The sequence below is a fragment of the Drosophila ficusphila genome, unplaced genomic scaffold, assembly GCF_018152265.1.
Source record: "Drosophila ficusphila isolate 14025-0441.05 unplaced genomic scaffold, ASM1815226v1 contig_286, whole genome shotgun sequence".
NCBI lineage: Eukaryota > Metazoa > Arthropoda > Insecta > Diptera > Drosophilidae > Drosophila > Drosophila ficusphila.
Window position 1 is genome coordinate 6,351,996 of NW_025064189.1, and position 26,773 is coordinate 6,378,768.

Sequence of the window (26,773 nt, forward strand, 5' to 3'; positions counted from 1 at the left end):
TATCAGTATGGCAGCATCCCAAATCAAGCGGGCTTAGCATAATTTTAAATAAATTTGCCTAAACTCTATTAATTAAAAAAAGGAACATAATATGTAAAACACTAAAGGAAGCAACGAGTTTCTTAAACCTGTTTTATTAGTAATATTTTTTACCTACATTTATCATCATTACTATTTTAGCCAAATCTCCCTACATCATATTAACGCAATTAAATTTGTTAATATACACAGGTATTGCAATTGACTTGTAAACCAACTTACATTACTCAAGGCTTGAATTAAATAAATTTTTATATGATCTACTACTTCTTGTGGGCATCTATAACGATTTTCATTAGCTTGTGAGGTGGTAAAGATTCCAGGACGCACAGCAACTGGATCTGGTTGGTAATGCAGTTTGAACTCAATGCGATTTGCACAGCTTGAGCGAATCGCTCCATGCACTTCTGATAGGCAGCATCTTCCTCGGGATCCGTCTTAGACTCCGCCAATCGTGAGCAGTAATTCTGCAGGGATTTTACAATTTGCATGAGGTCCTGGCTGGGCAGCGCTGTTGATTCTCCACTGCTGACGAGTTGTTGCAGAGCTCGCAGGAGGGACAGATGTAAATTGCTATAGGCGGCCCGGTTGGACACCAACGGAGCAAGGACTACCCAACGCAGGAGGCCTGCTAAAGGAGTGGTAAAGGGCATTGCTATGGCTCCAGCGGGCAAGACCAAAGGTTGTTGTGAAGCCTGACACAATGTTGGATTCTCCGTCATCCATTCGGTAATGGTATCAAGTAGTGCATCTGGCGGCGGATTCAGGCTCTGCGAGCGCTGCTCGTTGAGATACAAATCCGCGACAGCAACCATAAAGTTGGCCGCAAAATGTGGACCCACCATGGGCAGCTGCTTTAGTTGTTCCGGCGTTTTACGCGAGTACGATATAAAGTCGCTTACAATATTTTGGGCCACCTCCAAGCTGAGGGGCGTCTTGCAGCCCACTTGTTGCATCCACGTGCCGGCAGAGGAGAGCAAAGGTGCCACTGATCCGGAAACCGCTGTGCTGATAAGCCGGGAAAGTAATTTGGATCGTTGTGGTGTCAGGTGGCTACCGAAAAGCGAAAGGAATATGGCGTTTCGAGTGGCATCTCTTCCAGGCCGTGAAAAGTACTCAATTAACGCAATGATCAGCTGGAACTCCTGGAAAAGATTCATTTGGCTAATGGGAAGTGCCTGCGACTTTCGCACGTCGCCATCCTTAGAGGTTCTTTCTAGGAATATGTACTCTGATATGATTTGCATCACCATATTTTGTTTGTTCCTGCTGGCGATCAATGTTTCTGCAAATTTATTTATAAGACAACGTCTAGAATTTGGAGTAATTGTACCTACCCAATCGAGTTAGAGCCTCCACGGCGCAGGTTGGATAGTTTTCCAACTTCATATCGCCCTTCCTCAGCAAAGATTTACTGCTCTCAACCGACAAGGACATGTTTAAAACGTCTTTGTATTTGTTTTAACAATACGTGGGTCTGTAAAATCTGCAAGCGACGAATAACAAAATAAAAACAAATCATTAAAAGTTTTCGATTAGTACTTCGATAACTCGTTGAATAATGGGTTTTTAAGAAAATCATAGCAATGGTCACACTGATGCAGATTATCCGTACTTATCCAAAGAAATGTAACGGATAGCAATGTTTTCAAAATTAAAAATGTTATCGTACAATTTGAAACGCATTTTTGGTTTTTAACTTTTAATGAAATTTAACTTATATATTTGTAATGAGCAATCTTAACAACTATTACATTTCACTGATAAAATAAGTTTAAATTTTTGCACAAACTGAAAAAGGGGTTATTGAAAATTTGTTGTTTCACAGCCGATTTCAATACTGACTTATTTTGCTAAATTCGCGAATCTTATATAAATATATGTATAAATATTTACAACTTCGAAATACGAGCTATTTTTTTCTTTTTTGTAAGATTTAAAATTTGACATGAACATTTATTAACTTGTAATAAAATGAGTGCCATAAAACAATAAATATTTTTTGTTAACCTAACTAAACAAATTAATGGAAACTAAACAGACACATAATATTGACCAAATAAATACAAAAACCAGCCAGGCACTGGACTTGAATGGACTCTGAAAACGATTAACCACGCCACTTCCCAGAAGCTCAGAGCAGGTTCGTCTCGAAAAGTAAACCAGAAACACTGGAATTAAATATTGGATGCCAGTGCCTGCGTATGTGCCAGTAAATGCCACCAAACTGGACAAACTCTCAGTAAAATATGTGATACAAAAAGGGGGAATTATCGCGAGCAGTGGAAAACATAAACGTATGAGAAGACCATACGATTCATATTGTGACATATCCAAGAATAGGGATTGCAGATTATTCTTTAGTGTAATGGCGACAATGGGAAAACTGGTAGACAGAGTGAAAATCGGGAAAAGCGCCAGAAAATAATCAATGCAAATTAACAGACCTGACCAAAAATCTATATATTCCACATCGTAAGGCAGGAAATCTAATGTGTAAAGGTCTTCGATTCGTTCAAAGGCAAAAATACCTGTCATGGCTAATAAAATGTAAAATGCACAAATAATAATGTAGTCGAATGAGAGAATTTTGGAAACCATCGACTTATGTCTAAGCGGAGCCAACAAACTGGGCAGTGAATGGTGGCACATAAACGAGTAGACACAAGCACCAAAAAGCGAGGGAATGCCATATATGTTAAAGGTCTGTGGATGCCCCTTGGGCCCTCTGGTGATCAATAGTTTAAGAGATATGCAAATCATCAGGGTAAAAGCTGAAAATAATTATATTTTTTTATCATAGTTATTTAATTGCAAGTTTAGAACTTACCCATCCAGCGGAAAGCAGCCGTGAGCATTTGCAAGTACTTTGTCTTTTGTACATTAAAATAAGCGAACGGACCAAATATTAAAGTGAATCCAACTAAAAATACCCGGTACATGCTCAGCCGAGATATTGTGTGTTCCTTCCAGCATGGTCGGGATGTATTATTCTTAAAGTCCCCTGGCCAATACATCAAGTTACTGGTGTCCGTTCCATTTGTTTGTTCGCTAAAGACAGACGAGGTTTAAAATCAAATAAAAAAAGTAAAATAAGTTAGATTGTTTAGCGCAGATTCTTGTATAATGATTAAATTAAATCTGAAGTGTTCCCAATTTTATAAAAGTATTGTCTTGTTAAATTTCTGCGACTTGTATTACTCACCATACAACGTCACGAAGACTTCTTGCCACGGCGGCGGAATATATGCTAAGATCCCCGTAAAGATAAACAATCAGGCAAAGATAGAACATTACGCGTCCGAATTCGTTGAAAAAGAGTGTCGCCATTTCGCCTAGTTCGAATTTGTGAGAGAGCTGGTAGTAGTGGAACTCCCGATTTTGGATGGTCAAAGGAACCCGCTCGAAGTCACCGACTTGGTCATTTCCCGATGCCAGAGAAACTTCATCGGCATTATCGTCATTCTCGCTGTTTTCTGCGGAACTTCGACTTTGGCGCAGGGCCTGTAGAGTTTGCCAATTCCTGATGGCATTCGCACAGGCCATCGCTTCGATGATAAAAGTAACCGTCATGTAACTAATAATGGCCAGTAGAACAATAACGATAAGGCTAAGCATCCATCCTGCCCGGGCAAAAACTCCGGGTAGCGTAAGAGCTCCAGTTCCCACGATAAGATTAAAAATGAATATGAAGCCAACCTGTAAGTAAAAAACAAAATTATTACTGGCGGAGCGACAGGTGTTTCGTTTTCGGAAACGAAAATTTTGTGCACACGAAGCACAAATTGTGCAGGTGGGCGTACTTTGAAGGAACAATTATTTTACCACGTATGTAGTTATATTTATGTTTCATTTTAAAAACTGGTACTAAGTACATGTTCGCAAGATTTTCTGAACTCCTTGAAATCCAATTTATTGCGCAAACATAAATACAAACAAACAACAAATGCCTTTGACTTTTGTTAGGGATCAACGAATAGTCCAGTTTCATATTTTATAGTATATCTTACCAAATTTGAGTATGTGGGCGCGGCCTCGCGTCCGTTGATTAGGCGAGGCATCTTTCTGCTGGTTCTTTGTCTCGTTTGTTTTTCTGCAGACTCCTATGCAATCCAATCAAATGCTCAACAAAAAGAAAACAATAATAGACTTGCAGATTGTGCATACGATTTAGTGTGGCCAAATGGATAACGAAATTGCCGAATATAATTGTTTAGCGCCTCTTTCATTTAATACTAAAAAGGCGCCAAATTCAAAAGCAAAAAAATTATTGACAAACATTTTCTTTAAACATTTGTTTATATTGAGCGAAAAACAAAAACACAGTCATAATACAAATCTTTCCTTAAAAGCTACCAACAATTCGATTTATTTGAAAATAATAAATTTGTCTTCTAATATATACATTGCACAAAAAGCTATGGTTTGCTCAAACCAAAGATATCCATATACGTACGTAGGCGTCTAAATTTTCGAATCAGAAGGGATTTGCAATTATTTCTTGGGGTCTGCATTGGCATTTTCCCGTTTCCTGCGGTTTTCTAATATGCTTGTGATGAAGAACTCTCCGGCTTTGTAGGAACTGCGAACCAGAGGACCGCTGGCGGTGTAAAGGAATCCCAACTCGTTGCCGCGCTCTTCCCAGTGCTTGAACTTCTCGGGGGTGACGTATTCGATAACCTTTAGGTGCTTGTTTGTCGGCTGCATGTATTGCCCCAAGGTTACGCAATCTACTCCGGCCTGCCGCAGGTCCTTCAAAGTATTTTCAACCTCCTCATCCGTTTCGCCGAGGCCCAGCATAATCGAACTCTTCGTGATGAGATTAGGATTGAATTTCTTAGCCTCGGTTAGCACCTGCAAAGTTTGACGATAGTGGGCACGTCTGTCTCGCACATAGGGTGTGAGCTTCTCCACCGTCTCAATGTTGTGCGCATAAACATCCAGGCCGCAGTTAGCAATCGTCTCCACACACTCCAAATTGCCACGAAAGTCCGGCACCAAACACTCGACAAAGATGTTAGAGTTACTAAAAATATAGATTTTAGTAAATATTTAGGTATTTCCGAGTATTCGTTGTCTTACCGCGCCTTTATTTCCCGAACAGTTTCGGCTATGTGCTTGGAGCCACCGTCAGGTAAATCTAAAGTAAAAAAAATTAATTTAGCAACACGAGACGGAAGTTATTTCATCAGTTACCATCGCGATCTACTGAGGTCAACACGATGTAGTCCAATCCCCAGGAGGCAATTGCTGTGGCTGTGTTCACAGGTTCATTCACGTCCAACGGAGGAGGCTTTCGTGCCGTCTTGACTGAACAAAACCGACAGCCTCGAGTACAAGTATCGCCCATAAGCTAAAAATGAAAGCACGCTTTAGTCATCAGTATTCCCTTTTCAAGCACTTCAAACTGTGGAAAATTCTGCGAGACCCCAGACTCAGATAGTGAACATTTTTGGTTATCAGCAGAGGTCACCGGGGGGTCTGCTCCCTTACCATAATTGTTGCTGTCTGCGTTCCATGTTCGCCGCCGCCCCAGCACTCGCCGATGTTGGGACACCGGGCTTCTTCGCAGACGGTGGAAAGCTTGAGCTCCCGCATCTGGGCCTTAATCTTGGCGTAGTTCTTGCCCACAGGGATGGTGGTCTTCAACCATGGCGGCAATCGCAAACGTTGTTCTTCGCCCTTTTCGCGACGCAACTTTCCCTCGTAGTTTTCCCACTCGCTTTTCGAGTATTCCGGGTTCTGGACAAAGTCCTGAAAATTGGGTCCCTTAGCCAGACGTTCGCGAATCTCCTCGAGCTTTTCCGCATTTGTTGATGCCGCACGCTGTATTATTCAATCGAAGTTAGTTGATTTGAACAAGAACATTATAATGTAATACTTTTACTTACGGTAACAACTATTATGGGTGCTTCCGCGTGGGATTTTAACGCTCTTAACATGTTGTACATTTGAAGAAGTAAGGAAATAATCAATAAATTTAAAATTTATTTTGTTTGTCGAATCTTATGAAATATATAGTGTGCACGCATTTGACCTTGCATTCTATAAGGAAAAACAGCTGATTATTAACTTCCAGCAGTATTTTTCAGTATTATTTAATTGACATGTAGAATTACAGGTTTCGTGTAAAGAAAGGAAACAGTTAAATAGTTTTTCGGATTAAAAGATGGAAGTTTTACTACTGTGTTTAAAAAGTATATTAATTTTTATATATATATATGTTTATAAAATTTTCATTCAATAACCCCTCTGCATATTCGCGCTTCTTCCATGAAGGCAGGTTTCATCGGAAATCGATAGCTGAGCCGCACTTGCCGTGGCCCATCGCTAGTCTATGAGTCGCTTTTCTGTCAAAACAAAAGAAAGTTTTGTCCAGCTACACTTGATTTGGCTTCTATAATCGTGAGTAGCTTCAGATCTTTAAGGTTTCATATCCTTATACGTGGGACCCCCAGTCCTTCGCACCACCCAACTACGGCTTCACAGGGGGCGGCGTCCAGCGCTACGGAGGCGAACGAACGCACACCACTGATGGCTGCTGTTAATCTCCAGGCTTCGTGCTCCTCCGGACTCGCTTTCGGGGACGATGCGACTGTGGGCAGCCAGAACGGCGAGGCGGAGCGTTTGGAGCGTCCTCCAAAGCGGCAACATCAGCGAAACAACTACGGTTCCAGCAGTCAGGATCAACCGGATGCTGTGAGTTTACAGAGTCCTTGGCTAGAACCACTTCTACAACTTGGAATTTTAAATTTTTCCAGGCCATTCTTGCCGTTCCCAATGTTGTGATGCGAGAACCGGGAGCACAAAGACCTTCAAGACTGACTGCCGGCGGCGGCGGCGGAGGTGGTGGTCCGCCCACAAATGAAACGGAAGAGGAACAGGGCTTGAAATATGGCGCCCAGCATGTAATCAAGTTGTTTGTGCCCGTCTCACTTTGTATGTTGGTAGTGGTGGCAACCATTAACTCCATCAGCTTCTACAACAGCACGGATGTCTATTTGTATGGTTAAACATAAAAGTAACCATATAGTTAACTAATTATTGTTTATTCTACCATAGACTGTACACACCTTTCCACGAACAATCACCCGAGCCGAGTGTTAAGTTCTGGAACGCTTTGGCCAACTCTTTAATTCTGATGAGCGTGGTGGTAGTGATGACCATTCTGCTGATTGTTTTGTATAAGAAACGTTGCTACCGCATTATTCACGGCTGGCTAATTCTCTCCTCATTTATGTTATTATTCATCTTTACGTACTTATATTTGGAGTAAGTTAAAGTCACTTCTGACAGATCTTCACTGATATTTTGGGTATTTTAGAGAGCTGCTTCGTGCCTATAACATACCCATGGACTATCCCACTGCCTTGCTTATTATGTGGAACTTTGGAGTAGTTGGAATGATGGCCATCCATTGGCAGGGTCCCCTGCGTTTGCAACAGGGCTATCTTATTTTTGTAGCAGCCCTCATGGCATTGGTTTTCATTAAATATCTGCCAGAATGGACTGCCTGGGCGGTTTTAGCAGCCATTTCGATTTGGGGTAAGTCAACATGTTATGGGCAACATTAAAATTATTATTTAATATTATGATTTATTAATTTACAGATCTCATAGCAGTCCTTTCTCCAAGAGGACCTCTTCGTATCCTGGTGGAAACGGCCCAGGAGCGAAACGAACAAATCTTCCCCGCTCTGATCTACTCCTGTAAAAACTATTCATTATTTCGAATTTTATTCTTTTTACAAAAATTTTTTTGTTCAGCCACTGTGGTTTACGCCCTTGTGAACACGGTTACGCCCCAGCAATCGCAGGCCACTGCCTCATCCTCGCCCTCGTCCAGCAATTCCACCACAACCACGAGGGCCACACAGAATTCACTGGCTTCACCGGAAGCAGCGGTGGTTAGCGGTGCACGCTCAGGTAACTCGCATCCTCGACAGAATCAGCGGGATGATGGCAATGTACTGGCAACTGAAGGTATGCCACTTGTGACTTTTAAAAGCAATTTGCGCGGAAACGGTACATATGCATTATATTTTTTATGATTTATCTCAAATGTGTACATAGCTTATTTGGCATTTGGTCTTTTTTGTCTTCTCGTTTGTATTTAATGTCTTGTTTAGTTATGTTGGGCATATGGTATAAAGCGCTGCTAGTAGAAATTTATTCCACATATAGCCGTGAAATAGACACAATCAATTCTATTTCTAGGCCCCAAATTTAAGTTCAACGGTTATTTTCTTATTTCATTGGATTGTTTCTAGCTGAAGCTGCTGGTTTTACGCAGGAGTGGTCTGCCAATTTGAGCGAGCGTGTTGCTCGCCGACAGATTGAAGTTCAAAGTACTCAAAGTGGAAACGCTCAGCGTTCAAACGAGTATAGAACAGTAACAGCACCAGATCCCAATCACCAGGATGGGCAGGAAGAACGTAAGTAAAGCAAATCATGAAAAAAAAAATCAATTAGGCAACAAACCAATAAATCATCTCTCTTAGGTGGCATCAAACTCGGCCTCGGCGACTTCATCTTCTATTCGGTATTAGTGGGTAAAGCCTCTAGCTACGGCGACTGGACGACCACGATCGCTTGCTTTGTGGCCATCCTGATCGGGCTTTGTCTCACCCTTCTGCTGCTGGCCATTTGGCGTAAGGCCCTGCCCGCTTTGCCCATCTCAATTACCTTCGGGTTGATATTCTGCTTCGCCACCAGCGCGGTGGTCAAGCCGTTCATGGAGGATCTATCGGCTAAGCAGGTGTTTATATAAACTTAAAAAAGAAAGACAAGGACACATCAAATGTCTTACAGTATCATAGTCTAACAAAGCTTTTTGTAATCCACTTCTTTATTTAACAAAATGCAAAGTAACAAACTCAACTAATTATTGCTTCTGCTTGATTATTGTTTTGTCCACAATGTTCACTAGCCAGCCGGGTTCCAGGCCATAAAATACTTGCCTGGGATCCTTGGCAGTGGTAAGCATCTCGTAGGCGGAATCTTCTTCGATTTTAGGTAGTTGGTAGCCGTATTTCTGGGCCAACACTAATCGATCTTTGCTAATCTCCTCCGGATTGGCCAGATAGCCGCGATTCTTCGGATTCGTATAGTAGTCCACGGCGTCCTGAGGTGGCAGCATCCGGCTGGGGATGGGCACTCCCTTTTGGAACCACTTTTTTGGATTGGCCAGCATGTGCAAGCTGCGAGGGTCGTAATAAGCAGTACGGATCACGCCTCCGTTCTTCTCTATAGCCGCTATGACCGCCTCGCTGGCATGCTGCACCTCAATATTGATCTTAGCTTGGAAGTTGTCCAGTCCATCGTCAGTCAATTGGAATCCGTACTCCATTTCAGCGGGTTTGAGCTTAAGCAGGCCAGAATTGCACAGAGTGCTGATGTCAATTGGCTGGCTGATGTCTATCCTGTTGGTGTCAATCAGCACTTGCAGCTGAAGGAGCGAAATGGGCGGATACTGGCGCTTCAGATGATGTCCTTTGTAGTAAGGTTCATATGGAAATCTCAGGTAGAAGGGCTGATTTCCTGTTTCGTAACCCAACCGCATAAAGTTCTGCCGTTGCCCGGAACCCTTGTTGCCAGCTCCGTGTTTATCTCCGCCGTGCTGCGCTCTGCCACGCTTGTCCTGCCGAAATACAATATTAGTAAATAATACTTCATATTGTTATTTAACCACTCACATTTTGTTTGGAGTTTGGATTCGGGCGAAGATTGCCGATCTGCACGCGAGGCAATGTCCGCAACAGCTTTAGAGCTTTGTCCGAGGTTTCCCGGAGGTGTGCCATGGCCAAATTAGCTTAATTTATTTAATAAATTTAAGTTTTACAAGTGAAAAATAAAATTTAACACGAGCAGAATGGAAACCAGTGGAACCGGAGCTAATTTGTTGAAAAAAAACCAACCGGCTCAACAGTATATACCACATATTTGGTATTTTTTACAGGTGGTATTCTTTATCAGCCCAGCTGCGGACACATTACAATGCCGACGCGGAATAAACAAAATAAAACATTTAAATTTACAACAAGACACATTTAACTAAGTGAAGAAGTTAACTACAATTAGTAAAATAACGTAAAAATGGCGTGTGGAACATGTCGGGGTCTCAAGGAGAAGAGTGTAAAGTGTCTCATAGCCGCTTTGGACACGATCAAAGAACACGCCTTAAGTAAGTCGAACTTACTTTTATCAAATGCTATATTAATCAATTTGTTATCGCACAGTGATGCAACGGGACTCGGAGGAGAGTGCTAAAACTATAGAAAACCTGAAAGCTCACAATGAAAAACTGCATAAGGCATTGGATTTGCTAAAAGAGCGGCAGGAATCCATGATCCAAGCGGGAAAGCGTAGGAAGTTGTCGCCCAAAAAAAATAAGAGTGATATATCCCCACTACCGCAGAGCCAGAATTCCCTTAACATGAACATAGCGCTCAGTAGCATTGATCTCTCCGACGAAGACCTAAAAATGGAGGAAGACGAAAGCATAGCGGAGACGGAGCCCACTGCACAAAGCCCACGTAAATTGAGGCTACCGAACCGAAAGCTAGACATTCGCAATCTAGAGAATGTTCAGCCAAACAACAATTCAGATGTGGGCAACAGTTGGCTTCAAAAGACCCCCAAATATGCTGGGGTAGTCACCAAGCTGTCACTTACTCACAAAGGTAGCAATTCGCATTTAAAACAAACCCGCCTTAAATTCGAAGCCAATAAGACCAGCAACAGCGAAAAGGACATTATAGAGGAAAGCCCCAATTTAAGCACCAGCCTAAAAAGATCTCGTCCGCCAAGATCACTGATGCAGAGGTAATTATCATTGCAACATGTATTATAGAGAGGTGTCAGAGAAGTAACTTGTTTTATTAAGTAAAAAGAATAAGGAAAAGTAAATTAAAAAATCGTCATTACTTTAATATTATTTAACCTTTATGCATTTTGCTCGACATTTGTGATGACTGTAAGGGTATACAAGCATCGGCTCGCCGAAGCTACCTTCCTTTCTTGTTAATATTAAAAGCCAAGTTTGCAGAACAGACAACGCGACCGTTACAAACGCAGACGACTCGCTTACCAGCAGCAACAGTAGCATCATTAAGATGCCGAAGACCACTTATGAGAGCGACTTGGAAGAGTTCAATATGGAGTGCTCGGAGCTTCCCCTCATGCCGCCACCAGTAACCCCGCCGAGTTTAAAAATCAACAACACCTCGGATAGCGTGGTTCTGCTGACGCCTGCAACCCAGGATATTATATTTGTGAACGACACTCTCGAAGAGAACAAAATAGGAACCATGGATGTCCTGGCCGAAATTATGAAGGATGACGACGATGCTTGCTCAAATGCTTTGAGGCAGTTTGAGAAGAATATGATTGATCAACAAAAGAACGTTCAACCGAATCCTACAAAAGCCAAAACAGCCATTCCAATTACGAAAGTCGTAAAAACTGAACCCATATCCCAACCACAAACAGATGAGGGCAATGAATCAACGAAGCTCTCTCAGGATATCGAAAAGTATCTGATGGAAATCAAAGAAGAAGATAGCAAGGATTCGGAGGAAGAGTTTCCACAACCGATCCTGGTTAAAACAGAACCAGAATTGTCAGTCAAAGAGCGTTTCAATATTGAATGCCCGGAATGCGAAAAGGTTGGTGTAATTCTTTTAATTATCTATTTGTTTTAAATTTATTGAGTTTTAACCTTTTTCCATTTCAGTTTATTAATTTTATGGGCACCAACTTGACTGATGAAAAAATCAAAGACTATTTGGAGAAATGCAGGCACATTGACGCACGAAGTAACACGCCACCGGGATTCTGGAATCCCCATATGGTTTCCTTTGCTGAAGACGATCCACGTAACGAGGTTTTAATAGACACACGATTCAGAGATCAGCGGTTAAACAAATGACACTTAGCAAATATTTGTGAAACTAGTTATTCTGTTTGAAGCATATCATTTATTATTTTTGCTCGTTATAATTTACAAGTTGCCTCGCTTGGCCTGTTCAATTTCGATAGCCGTGAACAAAGACTTAAAGTTGCCAGCGCCAAATCCCTGAAAAAGTTACGATTACGTTTCAGTGTTTATAGCAATAATAGTTTAAGTAATAAATCTTACATTGTGATTATAGCGTTGGATAACTTCAAGGAAGAGAGTGGGCCTGTCCTGGCAGTTCTTGGTAAAGATCTGCAGCAGATAACCGTTCTCATCGAAGTCAATCAGAATGTTCAACTTCTTGAGGACCTCCATGTCCTCCTTGATCTTGGTGCGGCTATGCGAGAGCTGCTCCTGCAGAAGCTCGTAGTACGAGGCTGGGATGGTCAGGAACTGGGTTCCTCGAGCCTTCAGGTTGGTCACCGCCTGAATGATGTCGTCCGTATTAAGTGCGATATGCTGGACACCTCCTCCACCGTAGTACTCTACGTACTCCTGGATCTGCGACTTCTTCTTTCCATTGGCCGGCTCATTGATCGGCATCTTCACCGTTTCCTCATAGTTGGCCATCACAATGGACCGCAGGGCGGAGTACTCCGTGTGGATCTGGGAGTCGTCCACCGACCAGAAGCGATGGAACTGCAAGATCCTCTCGTACCAGGAGGCCACGCTCTCCATTTGCAGATCCGGCTGGTTGCCCACCACGTGATCAATGAAGTTCAATTTGGTGGAGGGCAAGCCCTTCAGCAGGACATCCTCAGGCGCTCGCTGGAATCCGGGCAGAAAGTCTCCGGCATAACCATTGCGCTCCACAAAAGTGTGGGTAGTATCACCGTACTAAATAAGTTATAAAAGGTTATTTTAAGTGAATTATAAAAAAAAAAATTAGTAAAAATTGAAGAAACAACATTATTGATTGTGTAACTATATTTTCTTTTTTAATTACCGTCTTGATGGTGGCGAATCTCACGAATCCCTTGTCATCGCTCTCCTCCCAGATGTCGCGCACCACTTCGGCGCCACGGGTCACCGCCAGGGTAAAGATGGCATTCAAATCCTCCACTTCGAAGGCTACATCCTTGACACCGTCGCCATGGCGCATCAGGTGGAGTCCATGCTCCTCGTCATCCGGCGTGTAGGCGGAGACGAACACGAAGACGATCTTGTTCTGACGCACGGCATGCTTGGCGAAGCGTCGCTCTCCGGTCTCTAATCCCTGATATCCAAGTGGTTCGAAGCCCAGACGAGTGGTATAATAGCTGGCCGCCTGCTTGGCGTTACCAACGTAAAAAGTCAGATGATCAAAGCTTAGAAATTTGCCGGCTTCAGGCTGTAAATATCAATTAAAACACATTATTATTTTATTATAAATTATTAATGATATTTTTTTGTAACTTACTTTGGTTCCTTTGTCAGTATAGCTGGTCTGAAGAAAGAAAATAAAGGATTTGATTATAAATACATTATTTTTTTATTCTTATAAATCACTTTCTAAATTTTTAATACAAAATTTTTTTATGGTAGTAAAACCCTTTAAAACCACTTTAAATCTTTTTTAAGACAAATTTTTGTGTATTTGCTTTCTTATTTTTCACTCCATTGATTTAAATACTTTTTGAAAGGAAATAATTTCGGATTGGACTTTTTAAGTACACTTATTTCACAATACTTTGGCATTACATAACTATAGGCACATGTGTCAAACCATTTACCATTATCACTCAGACTCAATTTATGCAAATCCTCTCCTCACACGCGATATAGATTTCTTCGTTCCGTTGATCTTACACGATCTTCAAGATGATTATGGCCTGAGCTTAGCAAATCGGGGGCTTTATATAGGGCCCAGGTTTGATCAGGTGAAAATCCTGTACTAATTTAAATAAAAGCCAAACTAGTATTTTGTTTATTTCAACTGCTATATATATCGGAATATCTTAAGTATCTGGTTGTTGTTCGCATATTTTAACTGAACTTGCAGAAATTTGTTTACTTGAACAGGTGGACTAGTTAATTAATGCAATCGGGTAGAAAAATTTGCAATATTGTAACCTGGGACGGGCCTCCTATGTATATTTTCCTTATATCTTTTCGGCTCTTTAGAAGTTTTTCCTAACAAAATTTCCCTTCCTTAAGACCGTTACACCGTTACACAAAAATATCGCAAGTCATTATGCAAAATATTTGGGTTCATGATAGAATTTCAATAAATATTCATGAGGCGCCAGTCTAGTTTGCTTGGAGATCGGTTGCCAAGTCACATTGAACTTGATTCGAGTTGCGAGCCCCCAAAACGCAACAATAGGTAAACTGAGTGTTAATGTTATCTCGATTGTTTTTGTTTTTGTACGGGTGCATAATGTGTATTGCCATTGAAGTTATTTTGCATTTGAATCGTTTAGAACTTTTCTCAAAACCAAATTGCGAAAACTGGTTAGCAAAGTTGTTTTCTGTTTTTATTTATTAATAGAGCGCACGCTAGTCATAAATAATATATTTTGATGATTGCTTTAAATCGATTAATAATTAATGGGATAATGTCTTTAAGAGGATTCAAAAGGATTAAAAACATTAGTATCGCCATTCTTTTTAATTTAAGCTTTTGATATTGAGTTGTGTGATACAGAAAAACGGGTTTTACGAAATGAAATGTGATTTGAATTAAATTAAGCAAGTTCTGCTATTTTTGTTGAAATATTTTTAGATCTGCTTCAAAATTAAAATTTCCTATAAATTATCTACTTACTGTGTTTTTTACCTTACTTAGGGAGCTCAAGAAAATGAAATATAATGTTATGGATTGTAATTGATTTATTTAGTGAAAAGAGACAAGTTATTAAATGTGATAAATAAATCTTTAATAACCATTATTTTATATAAATTTTTTAGTTGCTTAACTTTTTTATTATCGCTTGATCCATGTCTAAATAAACATCTTATTTTATACGTAATTTTAAGATCCAATTATAAAGTTATTTTCTTGCCCAATCGTTTTTGGGATAGGGCAGTTCTCTTAATCATTTTGACTGACGATTCGTGTCAGGTGTTTGGCAACATGCGACAAGCCAATAAATTAATCGTTTTCGTCGGTCGATGGGCTGCCCTAGCACAGTGAACACAGGGCGTATGAGCAATTCCGGCGGCTAAGCATTAATGTTTAGCCCTAGACAAAGTCTCCCCAGCTGCTGGCGACCAACTAATGATAAGCTGACAGTCCTAAAGGGGTGAAGGGGGATCGGAAAAGGGGTGGAGGACTACGATATGGTCGATTGGTCATTGGCATGAAGCCAAATCGATGCTTGACATTTATTATGATTGGCTTATTAGGGCATTGCAGAGGCGATAACCTGACTACAGGGACGCGATATAACACTGAATATAACACTTGTCGCCGAATTACTCCAGATGTTATAGTGGCTGTAAAACCATATGGCTGGAAATTGTCTTACTCTACCAATCAATTAATTTTATACTTATTTACTGGGTATTTAGAGATGTTAACTTTAATGGATGCATATTAAATATAAATATAGTTTCATTAGTGTTGACTACGACTTTGAAACGTATAAAGCCTCACCCCTAAATCAATTTTCCTTCTCCAAATCAACTCCAACGTCCTTTCACATCATTAAGTTATTATCGCCCCCATAAATATCTGGGATTCGTTTGTTTATTCGACACCTGGCGCTCCTTGAATTCCATTAGTCAAAGAATCTGATGCACCCCATTGGACCTATCCCAATAAAATTCGCTGCCATTAGCTGAGCAAACTTTTGTCCTTGGCGAAAGCAACGGTACCTTGCTCAGTTTGGGTTTATTTTGGGTTTGATGTGGGTAGCCTGTTGCTCTACTGGGATATAATATTAACGGCTCTTCCACAACCCCTCTCTTATTCCTTCTTTTTCCTCTAACAGGAGTAGAAGTGCTCTCTCTTTTCACTGAACAGCATTGCCAGCAGAGAAAGTTTCTTGCTTGGGGGTTGCTTTCCAAAAAGGACGATGCCAGACAGAAGGATGTGAGTCTCTATTGTTGTCGTCAGTAACTTCGATGGTTTTGCACAGAAAACAAAAGTTGACAGAATTTCCTTGAGAAAAATGATTTTCAACAAACATTTTAGTTTTTATTCAAATTTAAATTTTATTGCATTTGTCCAAACTACTACGATTTTTGATTGCAATTTGTGTGTTTTTAGGTATATTTACCTGGCGTTTTTTCCTAATATAAAAAGCTGGTAAAATAAATATTTTATTTCACACAAATCATTGTGCTAAAATGTAATTTTTCTCTCAGTGCTGTGTTATTGTCCTTGTTTGTGTGGTTGTTGTTGTTGCCATAGCCGCAAGCTGTCGCCGGTCTACGTCACGCTTTTCATCCTTCAGTCGCGTTTACTGCGCTGCCCAAACAACAAGCAAAATAACAAGAGTCGCAGTAACAAACAGTAGCAAAAAAAATCACAAGTGTGTAACTACTCCAAATTATCTAATTTGGTTAGTATAATTTTATAAATTGCAAGCGCAAAAAATCAAACGTACTTGAATTGTCGCTGTTGTTTTGTGTACAAGCCGAAAATCATTTGTCGCCATTCTCTATTTTGTGCCCCAAACTTTGTTTTTATTGCTGATGTGAAAATTTATGTTCGACTTTTTTTAAATATTGACAAATTGGTGCGTCTCGCTGAGTGATTAAAATCTTAATGTTTGAAAAAAACGCGAAAAAACAACACCAAATGGTTGGCCCCGAAAAAGCGGACAATTTTTGAGACCAAAAATCCCCCAAAGCAAGACAAAAAAGTTTTAAATGTTACAACATAAATTATCGGAACGAACACATTCTGAAAGCATTCTCTAGTTAGTGGTTTAAAAATAGTTTATGCATCTTATTTTTGCGATTTTGTTGATTGATTATGCAGTGTGAAAATGATCATAAATTTGGAAAAGTCTAAGAAAACACTTGGGGCGCAAAAATCATTTCTTTACCCAGTGCTGAAAAAACTGTAAGTTGTGGGGGGGAAACAGTTTTGGAAGCTCTGCCAAAACGAGTTTTTGTTTGAAAATGAGAACGTTGTTCTTTGAGAACTTACTCTCTTGTAGGACAACGCTCTTTTTACCTTTTAAGGATTGTTTTCACGGGGTGTTTCTTCGCTGACAAGGGTTATGAAACTCAATAGACCGCATGCGCAGCGATATCTTAGGGTAGGTGAGATTTTGCATGTGTCTAAGCAGATGTTTTCATTTCAATCTTGAGTTTCTGAGGTAGGTCAGTTATTATGAATGTTTTTTTTTTTTAATAGATTGTTTTAAAAGTTTTAAGACTTAAAATACGAAGTACAATTTAATATTATACAAAATGGTGTGGTCATTTGCTGTCTGATGTATTTTATTTAAAATAAATTTGTTAATTTACTAAATACTTAGAAATTTATTTTATGTTATTAGAAGTGATAAATCCTATACCCAGGGGCGGACGCAGAAAAAAATTTTGGGGGGGGTCCGGTCCAAAAATTTTTTCGTTTGGGGGGGGTCCGGTCAAAAAATTTTTAGTTTATATGGTTGAAAGGCCGTGTGCTGTAAGGGAATTTGAAAAAGTCTGTGATTTTGGGGGGGGTCCGGACCCCCAAACACCCCCTGCGTCCGCCCCTGCCTATACCTATAATATTTTCACTATCTATACAAAGTCATCATTGCTGATAAAAATAAAACAATCTCACACCCTTAGCAGTTTAAGAGCTTGAGGTAAATACAAATATTTGCATGCAAATTTGCGAATTTAATTCGGCTCGCGTGCCAGAACCCAATCGAAAAGTTTCGACAGAGTCATTTTTCCATAATTTCGCAGATAGTCGCGCCCTTTTGTTGGGCCACTTAGGGAGAGGGGAAGTGCCCCATTAAAGCCGTAAAAACATTACATTCTCGGCATGATTCAGTTTCACCTTGACACGCTTTCCCCTCGCTCGCCTTAATATCCTTTGCAGTGAGGTGGATGGTATTAAGTTCTTTAAGCCAGATGCCGTCATATAAATGATATTTTTACACAGTCAAGATATTTACACGCGGACTTATGCATTTAAGTGTTGCGGTAGCTGAAACCACATCAAGCGAAAGCATCGGAAAAACACAATAACCGCCCACAGATCTGTAAGCCCAGCAGCATTTAATAGTCTTGGGTAATACTAGAAAGTAAGGTCCATAAAATGATGCTTCCCCAAACAAGAAATCAGACGGGTTAGCCTGTCGAGATTTACGATTTTGGACGAGAGAGCAGGGGCGCATAGCAGGTTGCAGTTCTACAAATAAACAAAAGATTCGAGCAGGAACTAAATGAAAACTTCCTAGCCACCTCGTTTATCTGAATTTCCATTTTATTTTTAAAACACAAAATTATGAAGCCCAGAGAGAACTTTACATAGATGCTTGCCTAGGTATACAGATGCAGATATATCTAGTTTAAAGGGATCGTTGTGGGGCATTTAGGTGGGCATAAATTATAAAAATATTTCAATGTGTGTCAGAAATTGTTTGTTCGGTATGCCAAGGTATGTTTGTTGTTTATTGTTTTTTTCTGGAAAGGGAAATGGTTCCGCTTCATTTTGAACAAATTACTAGGGCTTATTAACAGCCATATTATTAATGGAGCATCATTTTCGAGGGTATTTGATTAAATGCCTGTTGATAGCCGGCGCTAATCATTGGGAAGTGTGAATTGATTGCAGGGTTTTTGTTTATTGAATGGGAAAATAGAATCTCTTAGATATAAGATTATTTTATACAATCTTTAAATTTATTGTTTCGTTAATCTCGTGATACTTGTATATTTATTAAGATCTTTATTGTGTAAGACACTTTATATTCTAAAAACATTTTGATGATATGTTTCCTTATATACCGGGAATCCCCTTGCTCATTCATATATATATAAAATATATCTTTTTTAACCAGCTAAAGGAATTTAACGATGAAGATAAGATATATTTCATACCTGAACCTTTAAATGCAACCAGCTTGGCGGCGTTGGCTTTTATTAAATTCTTCCAAGTGGCGGCACTAAAAGCTCCACAAAGTGAGTTCTCGTGCTGCCCGTCGCTTTCTATACCAAAGCATAGTGGGAATCAGTAAAAGGGTAAATAAGGAAAAATAATAATATAATTGATGTGGAGAAATAAGGATTGCAATCAACCAAGCTATGTAACACAACTATTACTTACAACCTTTTGATAATTTAAAAAAATATTCAAATTTTAATTAAATTTCTACCGTTTTGGCCCACTGTACGGCGCGCTGCCGCAGTGGAGAAGTCAGTGCGAGTTGCTCAGAACGAATTTGCATAGGCTGGGAATCGGACGTGTGGCCGTCGATCTTGATGCGAAACCATCGCAGCGGTACGACAAATATTATTTCGTTCACTCCGCCTCCTCACGTGCTGTGTGATATTTGTAACTTTAATTTATTAGATGCGTTGAGCGAGTCGCTGGCCAGCTTCTTAATAAATTATTCCCGAGAATACCAGGCATTTTTTTGTGAAAAAAATATCAACCGAAATCTAAAGCAATTTATCAGCAACAAAAGAGATGAAAGAAAGATATTTTGTGCAACAATTTGTGGATATGTGGAAATGGTTTATTTCGAGTTAACAAATATATAAAAAAAATTGTGAAAAAGTGCTTATATTTTAAAAGGATCCAAAAAATATAATCCAATGCAACTTGGAATGTGTACATAAATTCATGTTTTCATTGAGAGGGAAATCCTGAAATAATAAGCAATCCTAAAAGTGGAAAATATAATGAATTAATACTCCGTAAATTTATAGACTTGAATAATTTTTGTTATACTTTTTTTGTTACTATCTAAAAGTTGGCCTATTTAATCAAGAAAAGTTCCCTGCCACATCAAATTACAGCAGTCGAAAGGAGAACGATAAACATTGTTGAACAATACAGAAATGCCATTAAACCAATCAGCTGTAAAGTGAATTAGACAAAAGTTGTTCGTGTGGAAAGCACACAGAATCAGAGCCATATATGCGATTGGAATCTATATTCAGATCACGACCGCATTTTCAACTTACTATAGTCTTGCCTGATCTTACTAAATCTGAATCTTCGCATCCGTGCGACTTACAGATCGTATCCGATTGCAGCGACCACAACGACGCACAAACTAAACCGAAATAAAACGGCAATAAAACCCAGCTAATTAATGTGATAATTGTGTACAATAAAATGATCGAAATCGGACTAGGACTTAGCACGATGTGGAGTGCATTGGAATTCAGCGGAGCTTCCTCATACAATTACCAGTGCTCGAGATTACTGCAATCGCCGCCAAGATCCACCGATAAGCCCTTAATCCCAAAGGTCAGCCTGCGTTATCAGCCGGCGGTGATCCCATCATTCCTGCTCGTAGGAACTGTGCTGACGATCTGCCTCGGATCCGTCCTCGGTGCTCCACAATCCTCCTGCATCATGTGCGACAAGGAGGACCTGCGTCCACGAGTCCCGCCATACAGCGATAGCTACGAGGAGTACACCTTCGACCACCAGGTGTCCCAGCAATCGGCCATGGAATACCTGCAAAAACATAACAAGAGTGAGTAGTAGTAACTAGTAGTAACAAGCAAATATAATTTTGCATTTAAAAATTTTAAATAAAAGGAAGTAATAAGAATATAAAGAATGCCAAGTAAACAAGATTATTCAAATTTTAAATATTTGGAATTGCATTTTTAAACACTTTATCATTCTTCTCAGAAAACCTTTAAGTAAACCGAATGTAAAAGTATTAAACTCTTTTTTTAAAAAATTTTTAATTTCAGTCGTTATAACAAAAAGCCAGCACAATGCCTGCAGTTCAATTAAATGCCCAGCGAATGCATCAAAATATTGCAGGGGAACACAGGTAAATATTTTGGATAACCAATGATATCCATGAACTTAATATGCAAAATATTCCTTGTATTACATTTTTAAAAATTTTATTTTCAGTTTATCAACGATCATTGCTATTGCGAACAGCAACATCGAGAAGGTTAGTATAGTACAAAAATTGCATTTAGGATAGTTAAAAAAATGAAGATACCAAAGTTTTTAAGTCTCTTGCTTGTTCCTGAAAGAAATCCAGCATTGCAAATCTTAACAGTTGCTTGTTTCTTGTAAAAAACTAATATTTGTTTTACCTTAGTTGATATTTATGACTTGCTGCATGAGTCTCAGCAGATGGCGCCAAAAAACAATAAACAAAACTCTGCAGTTGCAGTAGAAGACTCCCACAGTAAACACACGAAATAAAGACGTGCCACTAACCCACTTGCAACGCAGTGCCAGAATCAACTCTCTAAAGAGCCTCATTAGCTCATTTTGTCCGATTCGGAGGCCCTTAACAATCCGCACTCACGCAAATTACTGGGTTTAGTACTGCCGGCGATGACGCAACAGTTGGCACAGGTAGCCGAGCCACAGAAGTATCCCATGGTTGTCGCAGAGGTGGCAGATACTTATGCCACGGGTCGTTCTCTTCCACTTGGCACGTGATGCGGCACGGAAGTTGTTAAGTCTGGTCCACTGATTGAACCGCACTCTAATGCTGCGACACGCTTCATTGCCTCGACTTGCAACCACAACAGAAGAGCCTCTCATTAAAAACCTAATGGTTTTAAAAAATTACCTTAAGATTGTAGAAGGATTTTATATTTCTATTGATTTAAAAACCATATACACTGCAACTAGATAATTTTAATTGTATCCTCATTTGAGTGCTTTAAAAACTCGTATTTAATCTGATTTCTCTAGGTCAAACTTTAATAAGTTCCACTGTAGTCAGTTTACTTTGGAATTCCTAATGTCCAAACGTCAGTTTATAATTCTTCCAAATGTTGTATTTTTTTGTTAAAATTTTCGACTTGTCGATGTGCATTCTGCCTTGTTAGGGGAATTTTTGTGGGTTTGGCGCTTAGACCGTCCACAGTTGAATGATTTTCTTCAAGGCGCGCAGTTTTCCATGCCCCTGTAGTTTTCCTTTTCGAATGCACCCGCCTTTGAATTGTTTTGTGTGGGCCAGTCATTAAATTCAATTTTGTTCATTTCACTTTATTTGTTATTAAATAATTATGCAGTTGCAGTTCAATTTGTAGTTGTTTGAATAGTTTCTTGGTCATAGAATTACTTTAGTTTACTGCTAACAAAATTTAGTACATATTACAAATATTTACTGTCTTAATATTAAGTACACTATTTATTCTTAGAATTGATATCTTAAGGTGTGCAATTGGGGCCTGTGGTGGATATTGACATAAAATTATAAATACCTTTAATATCAGTCGCCCTTTTTTGTTTACTTTATGATTACTTTCATTTAACTGCATTTATCATTGCAATTCGTAACCCTTTTGAAAAAGACCTTATCGTTTATAACTGTGCAAAATCTCAAGGGCTACAAATAACAAATAATATGATTGTTTTCAACGCCGGTATCTGATCACTGTTTAAATATTATATTACTGTGGACTCGAAATATTTTGCGGCTTACGAGTTTTCCTTTAGTATGCTGCAAACGAACTCTACTACCGGCAACAAATCCATTCGATAAGGAACGTGATTGAATTAGCAATCGGAAAACACCTGTCCAGTCAACTGGGTGGGTGGCTATACATGTACTTCTCTATGGCCATTTTTAGGTGCCGCTTATAGCGCCCAATTCAAATATTTCCATAATTTTAAGCTATTAAAAATGACAGATATTTCGCGGTTCTTTTTTATTTTTTTTTACCATGAACAACTCTTCAATTAAATCCATTTATAATTTGAATAACTATAAAAAAGTTGACAGGGCGAAATGTGAATCACACCAGCTTTGAAAATAATCGCTGCTCAGATCGTTATATAGTTTTCCTTGGTAACTGAACTTTTATAATCATTAAATGTACAATCAATCAGACTCACTATGCATTTTCTTTTTCAACAATCTGTCGATTTGTATTTGTACCCCATCGTCCTCGGCTTGTCAGTCGTCGCTAAAGATTATTAACAATTCCGAGAGCAGTCTCTAAATTGACCTAACATACTACACTCCGAGACCCGAGTCTGTTTACATTAGCTAATAATTATTTAATTGTATAAATATCTGCGACACGCACCATCGAAAAGTGCTGGATATTCTCTGTGTGGGCTTTATGTTATGAGTTCCTAAAAATGTAGACATGGAACTTCATAAAAATCAATACGTTGAGTTTTTGTAAACAAATGGAAATCTAAAATCAGGCCAACCGAAAAAATATCCGATCGAGAAACAATGCCGTTCATATTTAGTCAGTCTCCCAAGTTTATATTTTCCTCAAAATTATTGCGGCTTTTCGTGTGCAGCTCCTAATAAACATATTCTATTTTATTGATTTCCGTTTCTACTCAAAGCGCAAAAGTTCCATAAATTCAATATTTAAAGTAAGTGGTTCCTATTATAAAAATTTAAGCACTTAAATTCAAAAAGGGGAACATTCACTAAAATTTCTGGAAAATTTTTCAAGTGTTTCCAAGGAAAATCGATACACAAATGTAAAAATAAAAACTAAGTAATTATTAACTTAATAATTGGACTACCTATTTTTGGCTTTTGCAATTACAAAAGCAATAATATGATCAGCAATTAATTTTTATTCTACCATTTAATTTGGGATTGCTCAAAAATACTTTTACTATATTAAATAAAATATTTGTTTTCTATATATTCTCAGAGGGCCTGCCCTATGTGCCTCATGTTTGCTTCGCGGATCAGAAGGAGCACACCCCCTCCGTTGATTCCTGCTTCGAATTCGTTGAGATCAAGGAGTGCTGCTGCGCTGAGATCTGGCTAAAGAAGTGTAAGTATTGAGTTCATTTGAATAGATACCCACCTCCGATGAGGTGTTCATGGGTATCTGATCATAGTCAATGCACCTGGAACCACAATTCACATGCTAAATGCCCATGCCACTCACACATGGGGAGGGATTAACAAAGCGATGCTAATTTAATATTGTAAATACACCTTTTCGATGAATCTGTTTCCACTCGGCGCCTTCGATAAACATACACATACCAGAAATAACAGCAACAATGGCCAAGAGAGATCATGTCAATATTATCCACTGGCAGAAAATCGAACTATGCTAATTAAATTTAGTTTATAATGCTAATTAAAATCGCTCACACCGAATTTTCTGCTGGGCGTCAAGAAAGAGTTCTAAATCATATCAAACAACAGCAAATGTGTAAAGCCTTTAAATATGGCAAACTATAAATTCGAACAAGGTAATTAGCCTTGATTGTATATTTACGTTGTGAGTAGTTTATACCAATAAACTTTTGAGCAGATTCTCCTTATAAACATAACACTTAGGCTGAATTCAGAGCCAGCTCATAAATAAATATGAGTAAAGCTAAAAAACAAAATACGAAAATGTACTTATGAATGTTTAACAGGTGTCCATCATATAAATTGTACTAGGATTATTCATCGAAGTGGAAAATAACATACATTTAACATGAATTTTCCTCTCACTTTTTCCAGGGCGACACATTTCCGGCAGCTCCCGAAGCCAGCACGTACTAAATATACTAATACCCCTGCTCTCTACAATCAGTGTTCTGAACTGGATAAGTAGAAGTCGGATATTTTGTTAAAGTTGAGGCGTCAGTCAAGTGCAAAGCCATCGTGTGAAAGTTGTACAACATAGTCATAGCGAAGTAGGATCTAGACGTAAAAGCATTCTAATAAGTGTACTTAGTTCAAACAATGTCCAATGGTAATCAAACCTACTTGCTAAGCATATATTTAAGCGTTAATAAATACAAGTTTATAAAGCTAACCGACTTTAGTTAGCGTGTGGCTTAGATCACTAAATAAAGAAGCTGTAACTGCTTGCGTGCATTTTAAACAGGACAACAAATCGAGGAACAAAATTAAAAATAGTGTATAACACGTGTCGCGCCAAATATCGTTTGCTTACATGGTACATTTTGCCTTATTTACTAGATTCGGTCCACTAAACCTCGAGTTCAGCAAGTCGGCCTTAAAAGTCTATAGTCTCCACTGTGTTTATAAACTGGTACGGTTGTTAAGCGTACGCTGCAAGGCATTCACGCAAGACAGCACGTCCTCGTAGTCCTTGGACCATTCGCGCAAATTGCGTTCCAAAGTCTCCAGTCGCGTCTGTCCCAATCGCATTCCGCCGTGTTTTATGGCCGCATAGCAGGAGCAGGCCAAAAGCTTGAAGCACTGCCGTCGCACCGCATTGTGTGCGTGGCTCTCCCAGTTGGGCGTACTAGCGACGCACTGCCAGGCCATTGTTACATAGTCCACCAGGGCGTCCCAATGGGTGGAATCGTGCAGACGCTTGGCCTGCGATTGCATAACCCGCTTGAATTCGTTCAGATGCATCGAGGCTTTGGAGTAGGCCGCCGCATCGGTCTTCTTGCACAGGCGAGAGGTGGGCAGAGACTTGAAGATGAGCCGCTTGGCGTGATGCAGCTCCTGCTCCAGCGAACTGCAAGGGAATCAAAAAGATTGTTAAGCAAAAATCTTTGTCCAGAATACATTTAATTTTGAAGGATCCTGAATCTATTTTAGAATCTTGGTATAGATGTTTTGGAGATCTAAAAATATTGTCCTAAAGCCAATATACTTACCTAATGTCTGGCGTGGGCAGCTGCCGTCTGATCTCCCCCTCATCGCTGGTGTTCTTCAAGTTATTCATGATTAAATCGATTAGTTGGTTCTGGGAAAGGCCCTGCAACAGGGAAGGCAGTGTCGAATCCGTGTTGGTTTGTCCCACAGGCCGGTCGTCCATTCTCAGCTTCTTTACTATCGGTGTTCCCGGCCAGAGTTGCTTGGTGGTGGCCATCTTAATCGGCGAATATGTCTCCATGGGCGTTGGCTCTGGCGGAGTGCTGCCCATGGTGAGACGCTTGCGGGGCGAACTGCGTAGAATCATGCCGCTGGTTAATTGCAGATTTTTGGTGGGTGTGCGTTGAAAGGGGCTACGCATCGAGGAGCCACCGGATGCACCTCCTCCAGCGCCGCCGCCTCCATTGACTTTATCTGGCGAAAAGGTGGTGGTAAAGCGCCGGCGACCTCGTTGCCGAATGACCAGCTCATCAGGAGAGGGAAGCGGCGAAAAGACAAAGTCCTGGGCCTGCACTACATTCACATCGTTGTCCACCCGCAAACCCAATCCCCCGTTGGCGTTCGGAGTGTTTATTATGGCCGCCGGAGTCGGTTCGTCCGGTGTCCGGCGATTGGCGTTTGTCGGCGTGTTGGCCATGCGCAGGGCCTCCAGGCGATCGGGAATCTCGGCCAGCGCCATTCGTGTCTGCAGCGGGGTCGTCATTGCAATTTCAATTTGCGATGCGGAATGCTGGAAAACAATAAGCGGCATTCGCATTATTAGGATTGTGTAAACATTTTCACGCCGCCCTGCACCTGACGCACATACCACTTAGATGCTTCGCTATATCTTTGCAGCAGAGTCTCCGAATTGGGCGGGGGGCGATTGGTATATCTTCCAGGAACTTAGATCTTTTCTGGATTATCTATTTGCGTTCCTCCTACGATTGCAACTGTGATATTTTGCCTATTTTTGTTTAAATTGCGCCAATTTGCTGAAGGTGGCAGCGCGCTCTAGAGATGTGCATGCTAACGCAAAGCTATCGAAACAGAATCGATATTGTACACACACTCGAATACCCTTTCTTTGGTTATATTAGCTTAAAGTTACAACAGTAAAAGAACTCTTTTATTGATAAAACCTAAAT

General features: G+C 39.9%; 9 protein-coding genes across 16 annotated transcripts; 3 read left to right on the forward strand and 6 right to left on the reverse strand.

Annotated features, from left to right (window-relative positions):
* Window positions 1-101: 101 nt before the first annotated feature.
* Window positions 102-1,579, reverse strand: LOC108100578 (uncharacterized protein C7orf26 homolog). The gene is made up of 2 exons (XM_017204557.1): window positions 1,377-1,579; window positions 102-1,324 (listed from the first exon to the last, which is right to left on the reverse strand). The coding sequence occupies exons 1-2, from the start codon at window positions 1,474-1,476 to the stop codon at window positions 303-305; spliced, it is 1,122 nt and encodes a 373-aa protein (XP_017060046.1). The 5' UTR covers window positions 1,477-1,579; the 3' UTR covers window positions 102-302.
* A 153-nt stretch (window positions 1,580-1,732) lies between these two features.
* Window positions 1,733-4,196, reverse strand: LOC108100711 (transmembrane protein 104 homolog). The gene is made up of 4 exons (XM_017204742.2): window positions 4,050-4,196; window positions 3,245-3,738; window positions 2,870-3,090; window positions 1,733-2,813 (listed from the first exon to the last, which is right to left on the reverse strand). Exons 1-4 carry the CDS (start codon window positions 4,098-4,100, stop codon window positions 2,050-2,052), a joined length of 1,530 nt encoding a protein of 509 aa, XP_017060231.1. The 5' UTR covers window positions 4,101-4,196; the 3' UTR covers window positions 1,733-2,049.
* A 183-nt stretch (window positions 4,197-4,379) lies between these two features.
* LOC108100147 (lipoyl synthase, mitochondrial) lies at window positions 4,380-6,076 on the reverse strand. The gene is made up of 5 exons (XM_017203901.2): window positions 5,931-6,076; window positions 5,533-5,865; window positions 5,236-5,392; window positions 5,122-5,179; window positions 4,380-5,065 (listed from the first exon to the last, which is right to left on the reverse strand). The coding sequence occupies exons 1-5, from the start codon at window positions 5,988-5,990 to the stop codon at window positions 4,534-4,536; spliced, it is 1,140 nt and encodes a 379-aa protein (XP_017059390.1). The 5' UTR covers window positions 5,991-6,076; the 3' UTR covers window positions 4,380-4,533.
* A 259-nt stretch (window positions 6,077-6,335) lies between these two features.
* LOC108100554 (presenilin homolog) lies at window positions 6,336-8,918 on the forward strand. 2 transcript variants are annotated; one of them, XM_017204525.1, is made up of 9 exons: window positions 6,336-6,444; window positions 6,498-6,738; window positions 6,801-7,042; window positions 7,102-7,311; window positions 7,364-7,584; window positions 7,650-7,748; window positions 7,806-8,063; window positions 8,309-8,473; window positions 8,540-8,918. In XM_017204525.1, the coding sequence occupies exons 2-9, from the start codon at window positions 6,574-6,576 to the stop codon at window positions 8,806-8,808; spliced, it is 1,629 nt and encodes a 542-aa protein (XP_017060014.1). In that variant the 5' UTR covers window positions 6,336-6,444; window positions 6,498-6,573; the 3' UTR covers window positions 8,809-8,918. The 2 variants fall into 2 exon arrangements, with proteins under 2 accessions (XP_017060014.1, XP_017060015.1); XM_017204526.1 differs by having other exon boundaries at window positions 7,806-8,021.
* On the reverse strand, window positions 8,844-9,944 carry LOC108100558 (39S ribosomal protein L15, mitochondrial). The gene is made up of 2 exons (XM_017204531.2): window positions 9,734-9,944; window positions 8,844-9,678 (listed from the first exon to the last, which is right to left on the reverse strand). The coding sequence occupies exons 1-2, from the start codon at window positions 9,836-9,838 to the stop codon at window positions 8,923-8,925; spliced, it is 861 nt and encodes a 286-aa protein (XP_017060020.1). The 5' UTR covers window positions 9,839-9,944; the 3' UTR covers window positions 8,844-8,922.
* A 54-nt stretch (window positions 9,945-9,998) lies between these two features.
* LOC108100555 lies at window positions 9,999-12,184 on the forward strand. 3 transcript variants are annotated; one of them, XM_017204527.2, is made up of 4 exons: window positions 10,001-10,221; window positions 10,277-10,862; window positions 11,086-11,704; window positions 11,773-12,184. In XM_017204527.2, the coding sequence occupies exons 1-4, from the start codon at window positions 10,134-10,136 to the stop codon at window positions 11,965-11,967; spliced, it is 1,488 nt and encodes a 495-aa protein (XP_017060016.1). In that variant the 5' UTR covers window positions 10,001-10,133; the 3' UTR covers window positions 11,968-12,184. The 3 variants fall into 3 exon arrangements, with proteins under 3 accessions (XP_017060018.1, XP_017060016.1, XP_017060017.1); XM_017204529.2 differs by lacking the exon at window positions 11,773-12,184 and having other exon boundaries at window positions 9,999-10,221; window positions 11,079-11,243; XM_017204528.2 differs by lacking the exon at window positions 10,001-10,221 and having other exon boundaries at window positions 10,845-10,862; window positions 11,091-11,704.
* On the reverse strand, window positions 11,997-13,792 carry LOC108100557 (4-hydroxyphenylpyruvate dioxygenase). Its single transcript, XM_017204530.1, has 5 exons — window positions 13,707-13,792; window positions 13,394-13,420; window positions 12,941-13,324; window positions 12,178-12,831; window positions 11,997-12,114 (listed from the first exon to the last, which is right to left on the reverse strand). The coding sequence occupies exons 1-5, from the start codon at window positions 13,707-13,709 to the stop codon at window positions 12,040-12,042; spliced, it is 1,143 nt and encodes a 380-aa protein (XP_017060019.1). The 5' UTR covers window positions 13,710-13,792; the 3' UTR covers window positions 11,997-12,039.
* A 2,601-nt stretch (window positions 13,793-16,393) lies between these two features.
* Window positions 16,394-24,828, forward strand: LOC108100617. 5 transcript variants are annotated; one of them, XM_017204609.2, is made up of 6 exons: window positions 16,394-16,481; window positions 20,114-20,579; window positions 20,806-20,888; window positions 20,975-21,017; window positions 23,716-23,841; window positions 24,531-24,828. In XM_017204609.2, exons 2-6 carry the CDS (start codon window positions 20,213-20,215, stop codon window positions 24,641-24,643), a joined length of 732 nt encoding a protein of 243 aa, XP_017060098.1. In that variant the 5' UTR covers window positions 16,394-16,481; window positions 20,114-20,212; the 3' UTR covers window positions 24,644-24,828. The 5 variants fall into 5 exon arrangements, with proteins under 5 accessions (XP_017060098.1, XP_017060100.1, XP_017060099.1 ...); XM_017204611.2 differs by lacking the exon at window positions 16,394-16,481 and adding an exon at window positions 16,972-16,987; XM_017204610.2 differs by lacking the exon at window positions 16,394-16,481 and adding an exon at window positions 19,042-19,110.
* On the reverse strand, window positions 24,759-26,652 carry LOC108100616. The gene is made up of 3 exons (XM_017204607.2): window positions 26,455-26,652; window positions 25,649-26,376; window positions 24,759-25,506 (listed from the first exon to the last, which is right to left on the reverse strand). The coding sequence occupies exons 2-3, from the start codon at window positions 26,347-26,349 to the stop codon at window positions 25,059-25,061; spliced, it is 1,149 nt and encodes a 382-aa protein (XP_017060096.1). The 5' UTR covers window positions 26,350-26,376; window positions 26,455-26,652; the 3' UTR covers window positions 24,759-25,058.
* Between the last annotated feature and the right edge of the window lie 121 nt (window positions 26,653-26,773).